The sequence below is a fragment of the Pelodiscus sinensis genome, chromosome 8 (assembly GCF_052426305.1).
Source record: "Pelodiscus sinensis isolate ZL-2025 chromosome 8, ASM5242630v1, whole genome shotgun sequence".
Lineage (NCBI taxonomy): Eukaryota > Metazoa > Chordata > Testudines > Trionychidae > Pelodiscus > Pelodiscus sinensis.
The window spans coordinates 63,210,541-63,226,586 of NC_143059.1; the positions used below are offsets into that span (position 1 = coordinate 63,210,541).

Consider the following 16,046-nt stretch of genomic DNA (forward strand, 5'->3'; position numbering starts at 1 on the left):
TTTAGTTATAAATATCTGTCTGCATGAGTCTGGAAGTCTATTAATGGAAACATAATTAATCTTTATTTACAACATATGCTGGCTGGGGCTGACATCACTCACAGATGCTAGCAATAGATGCATTTCCAATGTTATATTATTACACACAAAACATTCAAAAACAATTTTAGGTACAAAAAAAAGTAGGACACCAAAAAAAGTCAAACAGAACATGCTACAGTAACACACATCTCTGTGGATCACTATTAAAATGGTCTTTCAAAACCTCTTTGAGCTGTATAGCTCCTTATAACACTAGTATTTAGCTACTCAAAACCAGCAGACAGCCTTTCAACCCCTGCCCTGCAACCCCGTGAAAAAAACTTTCCTCTCTTTGCTAGATCAACTGTGGAGCTGAGGCAGTGGCTATAAGCCAGGGGTAGGGAATCTTTTTCCTTTCAGGAGTCACTGACCCCAAGAAAAAAAAATCAGTCACACACCATACACAGACCTGTGGGGGGAGGCAGAGAATGGCGAGGGCTTCCCCTAGTTTTTGGGATTAGGGTTGCCAACTTTCCTGACTGGATAGACAGGACACCATTGCTATGTATAGCAATGGTGTCCTGTCTGTTCAGAAAAGCTGGCAATCCTATAGCTGGGATGGGATCAAATGGGGTGTTCCAGGTGTGGGAGGGCTCCAGTCTGCTGCAAACAATTGGGGATGTGGGAAGGGGTAGGTCTCTGACTGGGAGGGTTGGCTCTACTATAGGGCATGAGACAAAGGGGATGGGGTGAGAGAGGAGGCTCTGGGCTGAGGCTAAGGGGTTTGGAATGCAGCAGGGGCTCATGGCAGGAGGTTGGGGTGGGGGTGATGGAGTGTGAGGGAGGCTCAGAGTTGGGGCAGGACACTTACCTCTGGCAGCTCCCAGATTCGGAAGCAGCCAGCATATCCCTGCAGTCCCTTCCAAGAGGATGGGAGGGCGGAGAAGAAGGCAGCTCTACCTATTGGCCTTACCTACAAATATGGCCCACAGTTCCCAGCCAATCAGAGCTGTAGGGGTGGTGCCTGAAGGTGAGGGTAGCATGGGGAACTTCCCAGAAGATAGCGAGCCAGCACTTTCAGCTCTAGCCCCGCAGGCTCAGGGCTTTGCCACAGGCTAGATAAAATTAATCAGGAAGCTGCTTCTGGCCCACTAGGCTGGAGGTTTCCCACCCTCTGCTATAAGCAATTGCTAGCACTGTCTGTGGAGTGGGTTCAGTGCAGGCATCACAATGAACTCCTTCAGGACTATGAAAGAGGGAGCAGCAGCACAATCAGACTTGATTTAAATGTCACCTTCAGTACCCTGGTTGGCTACGTCTACACTGCAAGTTTTTTGCCAAAAACCCATAGAGCATCCACACCTCAAATGCGCTTTTGTGCAAGGAAATCAAGAGTAAAATGGCAGAGCAGAGGGCTTTTTCCACCGCAGGTAAGCCTCTTTTTACGAGTTCTTGTGCAAAAAGGCAAGTGTGGATGCTCCAGCAGCAAGAAACACCTATGGGAAAAAGCACAGGTGCTCTGATGGCCATTCTGTAAATGGCCATCAGAGCTTTCTTGTGCAAGAGTGTCCATGCAGGGTGGATGCTCTCTTGTGCAAAAGCACATCACTTTTGCAATGTGCTCTGAGGTGTGGATGTGGTCTTGCGCAAGAAGTTTTTGCGCAAAAACTCTTGCACAAAAGGCTTCTTGCGCAAGAAGCATGTAGTTTAGACATAGACTTTGGGGTGGCAAACATAATGGCTAGCACTGGAAGCTGAATTGTCTTTATTTTCAATATCTATCTCATTGTCAGGGCACCAATTAAACAATACATTAATCATGCTCCATGAGACCTCACCCATTTTTTAAGGAAAACTATTGCAGTTGTTTTCACTCTGTCCCTCTAGAACATTAACTGAATTTTATGAAGGCTAAGGACATTTACTAGCTTCTTAAGTGCCATACAACGTGCAGCTGGGATCACACACGTGCCCTTGAATCTGCTGCCAATAGAAGATCAAAGTGATTACTTTTTCTCAGATGTTGGCCACAGAAAACTTTTGTATCCCTTTCCCCTCAAGCTTCTGATTTCAGTTAAATCTACAAACAACGTGCCTTTCCTCAGAACATGTTTGTGCAACTTTGGGAGTCTCTTCAATTGGATTTTATTGGCTACATTCCACAACTGGCATCCCTATCAGGGGTAGGGGCTAAAAGTTACATTCAATAGCAGGCTGGAAGCAAAGCTGTTTCAATAACTTTGTTTAAACCTCTGTTGCAGGTATCAAACTTGTAAAGGAAACTAAGCTCTGCATCTTCCCTCTCAAGCGGGTTTTTGAAACTGGCTTGGAAGAATATGAAAACTTTGAGATTTATGAGTGCCCAGGGGCAAGTTAAAATGTTCCCCAACGGGTTTCTGTGTGATGCCTTTTCAAATACCCGACTTGTGCCCATGAATCCTTTGCTGTAGATGGGACAGCGAGCCGCCTCCCCGCAGGTGGGTGGCTAACACAGGCAAGCCCTGAGGGGAGCTGTGGTTCCTTCTCCGCAGTGCTGGAGCCCGAAGCAGGTGCCAGTGGGAGGCTTCCCTGGGCAGGATTCCTCCTGCGGTTAATCACCCCAGCGCTGGCTTGGGGGCGTGTGACTCAGCTGGGGAGGGCACGGCAAGAAGGAGGGGCAGGGAAACAGGAGGAACCCTTCCCACGCAGTCAACAAGCTTCGCCCCCGCTGGCTGCCAGCGACAGCGCGGCCAGGCCCGCGGCGGGCAGCGCGCCAGCTCTGGCCCCGCCCCCGGAGGCTGGGTCGCTGTCGGCGGCAGCCATCTTTGTTGATGTGTCAGCTCTTAGGGGCTCTGGGGAGCCGCCGCAGGAGGAGGAGACGGGGGGGCATCCTGGCGCCATGAAGGAGCCGCTGCTACGGCTGCCCCGGCTCCCGCCCTCCGAATAGGCTGGTAAGAGGCCCCTGGCGGGGGAGGCTTTTCCAGCCGGGGGGGATCGAGAGGAGGCGGGTTGAAAAGCAGCGACCCAAGTGCCCGTCTGTGCGGCCGCAGGGTTTGGGGGCTGCGTTGCAGCCCAGTGGCTCCCCCCCTAGCTGTGCGCAGGGGGGGCTGGCCCCGCGCCCTACACCCCACGCTGGCCTTGCGTCCCGAGCCTGCTGCTGGCGCGTCGTAACCCCTAATGGTTAGCGCACCCCACGCCCAGCCCCGTGGAGGTCGCTAGGGAGCGTCCCGGCGTGGGCCAGGGGGCTCGGCTGCTTCGTGGCTGCTCAGTTTCTCGTGTCTTGCGCTTGGGGAGCAGGCGGCTTCTCGGAGTTCCCCCTCCGCCGGTGAATTAGGGAAACCGCACTGGAGCCAGGGGAGTCTACGGGGAGAGGTCGCACGGTGACGGCGGGAGGGACCGCAGGCGGGCTGGCTTTTCTGCCTGGTCCGCATTCTGGAGATGCCTCCGTGCGAGGTCTGGAATAGGATGAACCAAAAAACAGACCCAGGTAGCACTTTAAAGACTAACAAGATGTTTAATAGGTGATGAGCTTTCACCTATTAAACCAGCTTGTTAGTCTTTAAAGTGCAACCTTGCCCTGTTTTTTTGGTTCAGCTACACCAGACTAGCACGGCTACATTTCTATTGGAATAGGATGGTCACCTAGGATGCTGGTGTGCGGCTGGCTCCTAGGTTGTATCGCAGCTGGACATTTTTATTTCCTCCGAAGTGTCTACAGTTATTAGATCAATAAAAACCCGGCGGAACCTGGATGTTTCTTTAAATACCGATATCCGGAGCGGCCCCTACATGTGTATTGAAAAGAAAGAACAACTTGGCAAGATTTAGTTGTTGTTTTAACAGTGTGGTGATTCTGTACGGTGGACCTTACGGGAGAGACACGTTTATTTAAGGCGTTAGTTGTGCGGTCTGTGCAGTTACTTGTTGCTATGAGGTTTCAGTGAATCTTGCAAAGGAATGCGGCTACAGGTAGCTGTGGCTCCAGGGAGATCCTGGCCTCTGCTGTGGAAGGTCAAGTTTAGAAGAGGAAAAAAGCAAAATGAAATTGAATGCAGGGAGTTTAAAGTCCTGACTAGGCAGCATTATGGCATTTCCTCCTTCAAAAGCTTTTATGTGGAGAGCTCCTGTTGTATAGTGTTGGATTTCTCCCTCCCCCTTCATGGTTTTTTTTTCTCAGTGACAAAATATTGATTATCCTTTTAGTGTCCTAATACATAAGAGTGTAGGATGCCTTCCCATTGTTTCTGTGTTTGATGTTGTTATTCAATTGAAATGTTTGTGGCAAAACTATGTGAAGGCTATGAAGGGATTTTTTTTAGCCTTGCAGGTTTACTGCAGTATGATATGCAGCTGTTTTATTTATGAGAGCTGTTCTCACTTCAAGGTTTGAAAATGGGAGGTTTTACAGCAACTCAGCCAAGAAGAAAATTCTGTTTGCATGATCTGTATTTTTAGCTCTGATCATAGGAAAGCAATCTACATAGGTGTCTGCGAACCCACATAAATTTCCAGTAACCTCAGTGAGACATTGTGCAGACCTGGACAGGTTGCTTTGTGATGCTTCATATGATTTTACATATGAAGATTCCAATCTGCCCTTGTACTGTATTAGAAATAAATAAGTTTATTTTTGTTGCATTGTTTGTTTCTTCTTCTAGTAGAATTTCCTGTATGAATACTATAATAGTAATAATGCAGTACTCATTTTTACAAAAATCCCAGAGTGCTTCATAATATCAAATTTACAGATGCTGACTTAAATGGGTCACTATCCAGCTGAAATGTAGTTGTTCGCATAAAAATAATTTTTAAAAGTAGTTTAATTTCCTTTGAGTCTTCCCTGCTAACTTCTGGAATAATAGTGACATTTTCCTGCTTTATTTTAAAAAACAATGTATATTTCTGAGCTCTTGCTTTTTGGAAGACCCTTATGAACAGGGAAAATGATAAACTGACTATACAAGGGAAACAGTGAAACTATCTAGACTATGGCTATGAAAGTGTAACCGTATATATGGTCAACCGATGAGCCTGGGCTTATTGGTTAATGTTCACGGTTACATACAGGCTCCCAGTATGCGCAGGGAGTCAGCTTAAAAGCCGGCTCAGAGTGTGCACTGGCTTCCAGGCAGCTGCCTCCCTTCCCAGCTTGCTGCTGCCTCTGTATCGGAGGCAGCAGCAAAGGGGGACTGTGGGTGTAACTGCTGAAATGTTCAATAGTTACACAGTTTTTTAATTAAATGCATTTTGACATCCCAAGGCTAGGCAGAAATGTGGAGTACTGTGCATATAATAGTCAGTTGTAAAATGTAAAATCTCAATTGTTTTTGGAAATTAGGTTCATGTTTTCTTTCATAGTTGCTTACAGCTTCTAACTCCTGGGAGAACATGAGATTTATATTTTGAAAATGAATATTGTGTGCCCACTTTAATACTCATCTTTGACAGACCTCTTACCTTTTAAAGTTTATTCTCTCATCTGGGTCTCTTGAGCACTGGTGTTTTGGTTCTGTCCACATTTCCAAAAGTTTTCAGGGGGACCTTGTAATAATACAGTAATGCTCCAGCATAGTTAACACATGAGTCTACGTGATCAATATATATGGAATAATACCATATTTTAACTGTTCTTTGACTTTGAATTTACAGGGTTGTAACAAGTTTAGAAACTCCTTTAAGTAAAAACCAATTTTAGTACACACTGGCTCAACCTATAATTTAGCTCATTGTTTTCAATCTGTGATCTGCAGGCCCCTGGGAGTCCATAAAGCTTGCTTAAGATTTGGTTTGCATGTCCATTTGAAAAAAAATTTAGGGGTCTGCAAATGGGGGGGAAAAAAGGTTGGAAACCATTCTCAGTATTCTATAGTATTGTAACTAGCAATGGTGGAGGGAGCTGTCATGTAGACAGGTTACTAGGGATTAATTGATACTTCCACAGTCCTGCTCTGGGCAGGAGTGAATGACACTGTAGCTCAAATGCTGCTACTGCAGCTAGGCTACTTACCTCCATCACCAGTGGAGCTTCACTGGCTTCAGACATGAATGGGTGAACAGCATAAACTGTGTTATTTATCTGCTTGTCATCCTTCTCCATCTACCCTTTTGTATGCAAGCCCTTAGAGCTTATAGACCTGTGGTTGTCCAGCATGCTAGCCCAGGGGTCAGCAGTCTTTCGGAAGTGGTGTGCCAAGATTTAACCTTCCTGCCCTGGGCCATGCCACTCTCCTAGGAGTGGGGGAGGGGATCTCTCAACAGCATGCCCTGTGGATCACCTGAGTCAGTGCAAACCTTTCCACAGACTACAAGTTGCTAATGGAAACTCATTGTTAATTACGCCCAAGCCATTTTGCTAGTGCTGCAGCTGGGGAGAACAGTTTAATTTAAATTATTAAACAAATCAAGAAACAGATTAAGCATTTAACTTTCTCATGTTAGTTTTTCAAACTTCATTTTAAATAAAGAAAAATATTGTGTCTGACACACAAGGTTTAAATGTTTTCTTTCTTTGTCAGGGGTGGGGAATCTTTTTTTGGGTTGGTTACTAACCCACACAGAAAAGTCAGTTGGGGACCACACAAGTGAGATGCAAAGAAACTCCTCCAAACCCCCCCCCCCAACCCTCACTAATGTGGCCCCCAACTGAGACACCTCACTTTTCTGGCACTTCAGCCCCCCACTGGGTGAGGGGAAGGGACAGGGAAGACTGAGGTTCAGGGCCTCCCAAAGGCGAGATTTACTTTTCTGGGGTTCCCGAGTTAGTGGATTTTGTGGATCCCCTTAGGCACCTGGTGGGGGAGACAAAAATGAAGGATTCAGTGTGGGGGATAGTGCTGCCAATGAGTGGTATAGGGATGCAGGATGGGATGAGCAGTAGAGCGTCTGGAAGGAAGTTTGGCGGAAGAAAAGGGTGTGGGTCGTGGTATGAGAGGGAGTTTGGGGGCGGGAAGGGGTTGTGGGAGTAATGCAGAAAAGGTGAGAGGGTGAGAATGCAGCCAAATAGCTGGTTGGGGAGGGAGGCAAAGAAGTGGGGAGTAAAGGAAAACACAGCTTCTGCAAAGTACAGTTGTATCCCCCCTCACATCTTCCCTCTGCTCCAGCTTTGCTCCCTTAGCTGCGTGATCCCCCCCAGTCTGATCCCCTGCATCACCCCATGCCTCTCAGTGCAACCCCTGTCCCCTCCCATCCTGCTCCTGCATCCTCCTTCACCTCCCCCTCCCCCAAACTCCATATCCCTGTGCCCCTAGCGCATTCACCAGCAGGGCAGTAGCGCTGAGGCAGGGGGCAGAGTCTCTTCCCTGCCCAGACCAGCCCTTTGCCTGCAGGCTAAGGCTCCGGGGTTGGGGCAGGCAGAGCCCAGGGTTTCCCAGAGCTGGTTCCAGTCCAGCAGGGCCCAGAAGAGTTCTGGAGAAGGGGCTTCCCAATCCTGCACAGACTGTGGGGGAGCAGCCTGGCACGTCTCATGTGCTGGCTGCCCAGGCCCAGCCCCCCACCCTCCCTGGAGCAAGAAGCTTGTAGTCAGGAAAGGGGGAGTTAACCCCTTAGCTCCCAGGAGCTGCATGCTCAGGCTGGGTAGAGGCAGGCCCAGGGATGCATGCGTGCCTTTCTTGCCCCACTTTCTGAGCAGGAAGCCGAAGTTTTTGCTCCAGCCTGCAGCTGCATGGTTGAGGCTGGAGCTGCAGCACAAGCTCCTGGCTGCACGGGAGGGGGGAGGGGTGGGCTGAGCACCTACCCTGCGTGTCGTGGGAAATTGGCTTATGTGCTGCTCATGGCAAGCATGCTAGGGGTTGCCGACCTCTGCGCTAGCCACATTAGCTATTTGGCTGGTTGAGTGTGGCTAGTTCACTATAACAGTAGCCGCTATAATGGCTTCTGCTTTACAACTGGTTGAACACCACAGTTACTGACTGTTCTCAAACATTGTTTAAAGATTACTGTTTGGGGGCCTCAGGCCAGCCCCCTTGTTAAGTTGTAGGATTTTTTTCCCCTGGACAATCAGTCAAAGTGGATCTATTCATATCATGTGTACACTAACACTGAAATCAGATAGATTAAATATGAACAGACTGGCTGCTCAGTGACTTGCATTGTGACTGTAACAAATCCAGCCCCATTGGTAAACTTGAGCTTAGGCTTAATTTTCAAGTTCACCTGTGATTGGCTTCCCTGCCAATCAACTGACAATATGAAGCCTTTTGCAAAATACAGGGCGTGCCCTCTATACGTTCAAGATATGTTCCAGAAAACATAGACATATTCCAAAATGATGTAAAATGGAGATTTTTTTTCCCTGCAGCTGACTTCTGTTTGTGCGAAGTGTGTGTGTGTTCTACAAGCATCAACAACAATAGTGAGGAAACAATGTATACTGGGGCAACGTATAGCGGGGGGAAAAAACCCAAAGTTACCTCAAAGGAATCATGTAAAAATACACACCGAGGTAATGCATGAGTTGTGACACGAGCAAAGAAAATCCAGGGAAAGTAGGATATCTTGTCTTGCAGTTCCTTTAAATGAGTCATAGTGCTTTGAAAACACACAGTACTGGTTTTGCACCTCAGCAAGGGCATGGAGCAACCTGCAGTCTGCCTGTTTGTCAGATTAAAACAAATCAAAATGAAAATGAAAGTCTGATACTCTAAATGTGTTTACTTTTATGGGAGCTGACAGTCTACCGGTATCCCTCAGACCTGCTCAAGTTTAGTGCTCAAAGCATAGTGAGGCCTTGTCTACACTGGGTCACAGAGCTGTATCAGCTAACGTTTGTATTTAGAGAACACAGTGGACTTTTCCCTTTCTATTACAGATAGATTGTGCCCTGACTATGGTTACAATCCTCTTTGACTTGTCTTGTGTAGACAGTTTGTTTCTACCTCTGTGAGCCAAATAAGTGATATTTTGAGTAACTATGATTAGGTCTTGCATCATACAGTAGATCTCCTATTTTTGCTCCACCATTGGAGGGAGTGTTAGTATTGACAGAGCTCAGGTGGTTTTACTGCCATGTTCTGGAGACCTGCACTTTCTAAATAGCAATAATGGCAATAAACTTCTTATCTCAATCAAAAAGGGAAATAGAAAGTTATGCTATTTTAAAGATCTTTATAACACAGATTTTAAACATGACTTAGTTCAAGCCAAACCATGTTAGAAACCATCTTTATCAGGAACCATGTTGAGTAATGTTGGAGTTGAGCTCAAGCACTGTTCCTTAATGATGATTAAATACATGTACACCAGCACTGAGAGGAGTATTCTATTCCTATGCATGGAATGTACACATAGAACTAAATTAAAACTTTGTTTTACATGGTGTTTTTCTTACTTACTTTTTCTTCCTCCCCCTTTCTGAACTAAGGAGCTGTGGTCTGCCAGGTCCAATGGCCCTAGTGGGGGCCATCAATTTTGCAGCTCATTTCTTTGAGCAAGGGATTACATTCTGCACAGAAAACTAATTTCTGTGTAAATTTTCCCTTGTGCAGTGGTGCAGAATTCCCCTGTGAGCAAAAGGAGCCCATGAAATTCTCTGTATTAAGCTGTCCATGCTGTAAAATGATTGGTCTCTCGGATCTTCATGATTTAATCAAGTTCTCAGGCAGAACTGAGCATCTCAGTTATCTATAATAAAAATATTGTGCATTGTTAAGTTAGCCTATTTTATTTTCTCTAGCATGTTTGGACTTAATTATATTTGCTACAGAGTTTACATAGCTACCAATGATAGCACAATAGTTATGTGTCACAGCAACTGATTTTCATGAGCAGTACAAACTAGTAGGGTTTCGTTCTTGTTTTTTAGAGGGGGGAGGTGTGTGTGTGTGTGTGTGAGAGAGAGAGAGAGAGATAGATATCTTGAATCTATAAGGGAAATTTTAGATTGGCAGAACATGATTCCGCAAGATGACAATCGGCTAGAACTTTAGGAAAGTGTACTGCTAAAAAGGTAGTTACTATTATAACCCAGGTGTGTGTCTGGTAATTGTTATCTTACCATCCAAAATCATTACTGAGACTGGAGCGTATTCAGAAGTGCACGATTTTGCAGCTGAAAACATGCAGAAAATTGAGCCACCAAGCCATGGGAGTTGCTGGCCAGTCATCTAAGTGTAGTTTGATGTGATCGTTTGCAAGGTTACTGAAGACAAAAGCTGGTCTGTCTCTTGAGAAGCCATTTGGCAATTGAGCAAAACACTCCTTGACTCTCTCAGCTTACACTTCTGTAAGCATATTGTTGTTCTTTGTCCATTACAACTTTAACCCCAATGATACCTGTCCCTGACTCAATTCCATCTCTATTCTTACTCCCCACTTCTTAACTATTGCACAGTCCTTTATCCCAGCCTTCCCAAGTCCCATCTCTCCAGATTCCACCTGCCCTTTTCACATGTACAGAAAAAAGTGATTATATGTCCATTATCCTCAAATACCACTCCTGACCCAATATTTATTTGAGGATTTGTTTCCAACTGTCCTTCTGTTGTGAACATTCTGCAAAGACTTGCTGTAACAGATTTCATGGGCATTTGTTCCTTTCTTTTGAATGTCTAACGATCTCTTTTCTGTCACTCCTTACATGTTTTATATATATATAAAACCAGCTGCAAGAACACTAGAGAGATAATAAAATATGCTAACCTAATAATGCACAATATTATTTATAGGCATGACTGATGGACTTGGAGGCTTGCCTCTCTGTATTTCTTGTCACATAGAACGCAGTTGTTTTTTCTCCTGTTAATTGACTCCCCATCTCTTCATGAATCTTGGTTGAAAATACATTTTTCTCACCTGTTGCTATCACTTAAATTCTCTTATTTACATATGGAAGTATTGTTTCATTCAATAAAATGTTTTGAGGTGCAGTTTGTATGCAAAACTGTGTGAAACTGCTGAAGTACAAAGACCTGTTAAGTCCTTTTATTTTCAGTTAAGTGAACACTTTGAAATTTGGGTAATAATGTAGCTATCTTGCAGCCCAAAATACAAGAGCTCTCTGATCAATTTTAATTGTTAGTGACTGTAGTACATGTACAGTACATGTGTCCTAAAGCCTGCTGTGATGACATGCATATCTCTGCATTTCATAGACACTGATTGGACATGCTGACCTGCTTTTCTTAATTAATAGTCTTCTAGTCAGGAGATTCAAATTAAATTAAAGTTTGATTTTTTTTCACCAAATCACATAATTATAGTAAACATTCAAAGTATTTTGTAGTACCAAATCATTATTCGTCTAATGCGACCCTAGTGCAAATCTATTGTTATATGAAGAACTGCAGGCCATACTCTGTGGCTTCTTCATCATGTAGGGTTGTTTCTCTGCTATAACTAATTCAATCTATTGTATTTAGCTATTAACTAAAGTGATTGTTGTAATTACAAGTTTCTTTGTTTCTGTAATTTGTCAGAGCCTTGATTTGTAGCTTTTGTGTATTTGTCAGAGTAGTTTTTAAAAAGATACTGGAAAATATGTGTTTAGTTTTACAGTAGCCTTTCTAAGGTTATTTCTTTTCAACTATTCTGAAATAAAAAAAGAATGATATTTGGTACTATCAGAGTACTAGGGAAACATTTCAACATAAGGCTAATAATTTTTCTGAAAAGTTGTGGGTTATATTGCACTAAATTGTCTTGTCATTTGTTGGGTATTTCCATTTGGAGTAGGAGGTTTGATTAAATCATTATACTAAAGATTTTTATTGTTCAAAGCCCTTGAACACAAAATCAGCTTTAGAAATAAATTATCCCATAGATATTTATATGCAGCTTTTATTTTTGGTAATCAAAAGGAACTGGAAACTTCACTGATATTTCCCCCCCCCCCCCCACTTGTGGAAGTTGTAGTATAGACACATCATAGAAGTTGGATGGTATGTTGTGAATCATGTCTACACTACAGCATCCTTTCTAGTACACCGGGAAAATGTAAGCATTTTTCTGCGGCAGTGTAACTAAGATCATTGTTCTTTCATTAGCTTTAACAGTTGTTTCCTGATGGTTTTATGTAGGGGACCCATTTGTGCAGATCACCTTTTAGACTTCAACTATATATCAGATGAGAAGCAACAAGTGAGGGTAACCAATTACAGAAAAAGAAGGTGGGAGGAAAGTAAGTTACTCAGTTTAGGTATGTGCATGCCTTAATGGAGCAACAAATGATTCCTAAAATAACTTATAACTAATTCTTGTTGCAGTCAAGAATGTTTTTAAGGAGTATTTTGACACAATAATTCAGGCCTAGTGTAGCCTTCAAAGCAGCTACAAACCATTGTGGCTGGTTTAATTCTTACAGGAACTTACCAGCTGTTAGCAACTGGGCCAACAACTTTTCTCTCCACCTCCAACAAGTTTTCTTAACCAGACTTTTAAAACAGTTCTGATTAAAGCTAGACAATTAATCATGATCGCTAGTGTGTTGACACATCCTTTAATATGAATTTTGGGAAATTGTCAGAAAATGTGCAGGTATTAGTCCACTAAACATATTTTCTATCTCAATAACATTCAGTGTGAAGCTTGCAGGCCTAGATAAACTACATGCCAGTTTAACAAAAAGAGACTACATTTGAAATATTGTGACCTGACTCTGAGAGAGCAATCATTACACACAGTGAAGTCAATGGGAGCACTGAGTTCTTAGTACTTTTGAAAATCAGGCAACTTAGCTCTTTTCCCTAATTAATAAAAGGTGACACAATTGTTTTGTGTATAACTTCCTTTCTCAACCTACAATGCACTAGCAATCATGGTTACCTGCTTAGATTTAATAACTGTTTTTAAAAATATGGCTAAGAAAATTTGTGTTTTTGAGTTGCTAACAGCTGGTGAGTTCCTGGAAGAATTAAACCAGCAACAGTTGTTTTCAGCTGCTTTGAAGATTATACTAGTCCTGCATTGTTGTGCCAAAAACAATGGCACTGGAAAATTGTACAGAAAAATATTTTAAAGTGTGAAGAATTGTATATCCTATCCTAAACATAATTCAGCTGATCAAGTTTGCCATCTGGTTTCATGACAAGCATCTGGTAAGACCCATCCAAAGCAGGATTTTACCATTAATTTTACATCACAAGCCTGCCTTACAGAATGATTAACTTTAATTTTTGTTGGCATGTTATCTGAGAAGTAGAGAACAAATTAGGGATGTTTCTTTAATTAATCAAAATTTATCAAATAGTCGATGGGCTTTCCATCCACTATTCGATTAGTCGATAATAACTTCTGCGTCCCACTTTTGAAATGTACAAGAGCCCCAGTGGGGGCTCTTGTGTATTTCAAAGTTGGAACAAGGCGTGGAGCCTGGGGCCAGCAAAAAGTCCTGCTGCCCCTGGGCTCCACAAGGGTGCTTCCGCTTTGAAATGCACAAGAGCCCCCGCTGGGGCTCTTGGCCATTTCAAAGTGAAAGTGCCACATGGAGCCAGGAGTCAGAGTCCCCTGCTGGACCTGGGCTCCATGTGGTGTTCCAACTTTAAAATGTAAAAAAGTCCCCTTTGAAGTGTACAAGAGCCCTAGCAGAGGCTCTTGTACATTTCAAAGTTAGCCACTTCTGTGCCCCTGCCCCTGCCCACATGCAACCCATGCTCAAAAAAGGACTTTAGCTTCTGTTCATCAGTTGTAAGGCTAGGTCTATGCTAGAATATCTTTAAATTTCCTGCTGCTTTTGCAGCTCTACTAGAAATAGCAACAATTGGAAGCACTAGTATGGGCTAATTACAGGTCTTTTAACCACCTTCTTGTCTAATCATTACGGGCAGCTATACTTTTTGTATTGATATAACTGTTTCAGTTAAAGGGTGTGTGTGTGTATATGTCGTTATACTGGCACATCCCCTAGTGTGGACGCTGGTATATTGGTATAAAGGCACCTTAGTCCAATATAGCTTATTTCCTTTTCCATACTGGAATGGGTGTATCAATATAAGAGTGTTTGTGATGACTACATCCCTGCTGGGGGGAGGAGGATGGGAAGTTGTACTAAGTACACTGGTATAGTTAAATTGATACAGTTCATGTGGCTGGATAATTTTCTTGTGGAATTAGCTTCAACAGTATTTGAATAATAAGCGAGTCCCATGCACCTAACCTCTTTGAGTATCATTCATGATTCATATAGGTGGTATGAAGATGCTGTTCTTTCCTGCTTAGTGATGTGGGGAAAAGTAAATAACAGTAAGCTCATTACTGGGTTCTACCGGCCATGTGTGCTGATGGGCAGTCTGCCTGAGTGAGTGTTACATAGATCAAATGAGCATTACTGTAATTAGAATAGCAAATGGACCAGACTTTATGGTGACTTCTGGTTCCTTGCACAGAAGGGGGAGAGAATCTGCATTACATAGAACAGACAACCAATCCTGGTCACTAACAATAGAGGAAGAAAGAAAAAAGTAGATCTTCCTTCTTCTAAAAGGTGGAAGGGAGAGAAATAGTAAAATCCCCACTTGTTCCACGTGCCATTAGAGAGGAAGGACTGTACAAGCCATGAGACAGAGAGAATGAATAGTTCCCTCTGACAGTGAACAACAGGGCAAGCTGCACATTTAATTCGTTTTTATCTATTTTTATGTGCAATTCAGGATTTAAAAAAATCCTTGTCCTCTAATTTGAGCTTCTGCTGTTGACAATATGGAGGATTAGTGGATGTTGTAGACAACTGAAGGGTTACTACTTAGAGGTTTTTGCTTCTATATTCTATGATGAATTTCAAGGGAATTGACCTTGAGAAACTGAAACCTTTAAAAGTCTCACAGGAGCAGTGCTGGAGGATTTCTAGGTTGTTGGTCAACATGGGTTTTAAGGACCATGAATATAAACAAAGAATCCAAATAGTGTAAGGACTTTGTTTACAATTTGGAGGGTATAAATGAGTCCTCCTGAAGCACTCTTAAGGTAAGTAAGGTCTGGTCTATGTACAGTTTTAGTACCACTTCAACTTTTTGGGCTACGGGTATAAAATTTTTACTGAAATGGTTTTCAGTAAAACCCCTACTATAGATGCAGGTTAACCTGTGCAGAGCATCTTTGAACAAAATCATACCAATATATTCGGGGGGGGGGAGTTATACCACTTTAATCGCAAATTGTAAAACAGTACAATTTTTTTTTAACTAAGACCTAAGAGTTTCACATGAAAACGGTGAACCATATACATTACTGACATATCTAGAGTGAATAGAAGATATGGAAGAATAGTAGGGGAATAGCATCTGTTTCCTGAAGAGTAGGATATTACTGTTTCACTTCTAATAAGAGGTGTCTCAATACCTTTATGTCTGCAGAGTTTGAGTGTGTATCATGTTTCAGCGGATTTGTGCTCTGAAATCTGTGTCTGTTGTGTGATGGGCTAATACATTTAACAAGTTGACATTTTGTGACAAAGATTTTAAAATAATCTTTACATTACCATTGCAAGTTAAAGTTGAATCCCTCATAGCTACTACATCATATTATAGTGGTTCTGGAATAATAAACTAATCAGAAGTTTAATTTTGAAAACTCTTTAAAATAAATGCTATCTACATTATCTAGTCTTCAGTGAATTAATTTCCTTAAGCTTCTTATTATTTTTCTTTAGAGACTTGCAAAATATTTCTGAGTTCAGGTCCTAACATTTAATATATGATCACAGATGCTTTCTTCATGTAGTAAGTCAGCATGATACCCATACTACTATGGGTCAGTCACATGCTTTTACAAGCATATAACTTGCTCTTGTGCTCTTCTTTACAATTTAATTTTTCACTACAAGATAACATTAAAGATCAGTGTAGGACAGACATTATATAAAAACCAAGCCAAATCCTCGGTTTATTACATTTCTTAAAGTGAAGTTAACAGGATGTTTGTACAGTTGGTTGTCCGTTTGTAAGAGTATGGGAGTGAACCTTGGATAAGAACTAAAGTTGAATATTTGTCATGGGGTAGATAAGAGTCTAGGGTTGCCAGGTGTCCAGTATTCACCCTGACAGTCCGGTATTTGTGGGCTCTGTCCGGTTTAAAAACAAACAGGAAATACCGGACATGTGAAATGTCCGGTATTTCCC

At 42.9% G+C, this 16,046-nt stretch overlaps 2 protein-coding genes across 5 annotated transcripts in view; one reads left to right on the forward strand and one right to left on the reverse strand.

The window, feature by feature from the left end:
* Positions 1–991, reverse strand: part of TDRD1 (tudor domain containing 1) — an 80,160-nt gene extending 79,169 nt beyond the window's left edge. The window contains exon 1 of the mRNA XM_075935440.2: positions 893–991. Within this exon, the coding sequence (XP_075791555.2) occupies positions 893–927 (35 nt within the window). The 5' untranslated portion in view covers positions 928–991. The remainder of the gene's footprint in view (positions 1–892) is intronic.
* Positions 992–2,793: 1,802 nt separating this feature from the next.
* CCDC186 (coiled-coil domain containing 186) overlaps positions 2,794–16,046 on the forward strand; it is a 52,039-nt gene continuing 38,786 nt past the window's right edge. For all 4 annotated transcript variants that reach the window (XM_075935442.2, XM_006134968.5, XM_075935443.2 and 1 more), the window contains exon 1: positions 2,794–2,951. The gene's annotated coding sequence lies outside the window, so the exon portion shown is untranslated. The remainder of the gene's footprint in view (positions 2,952–16,046) is intronic.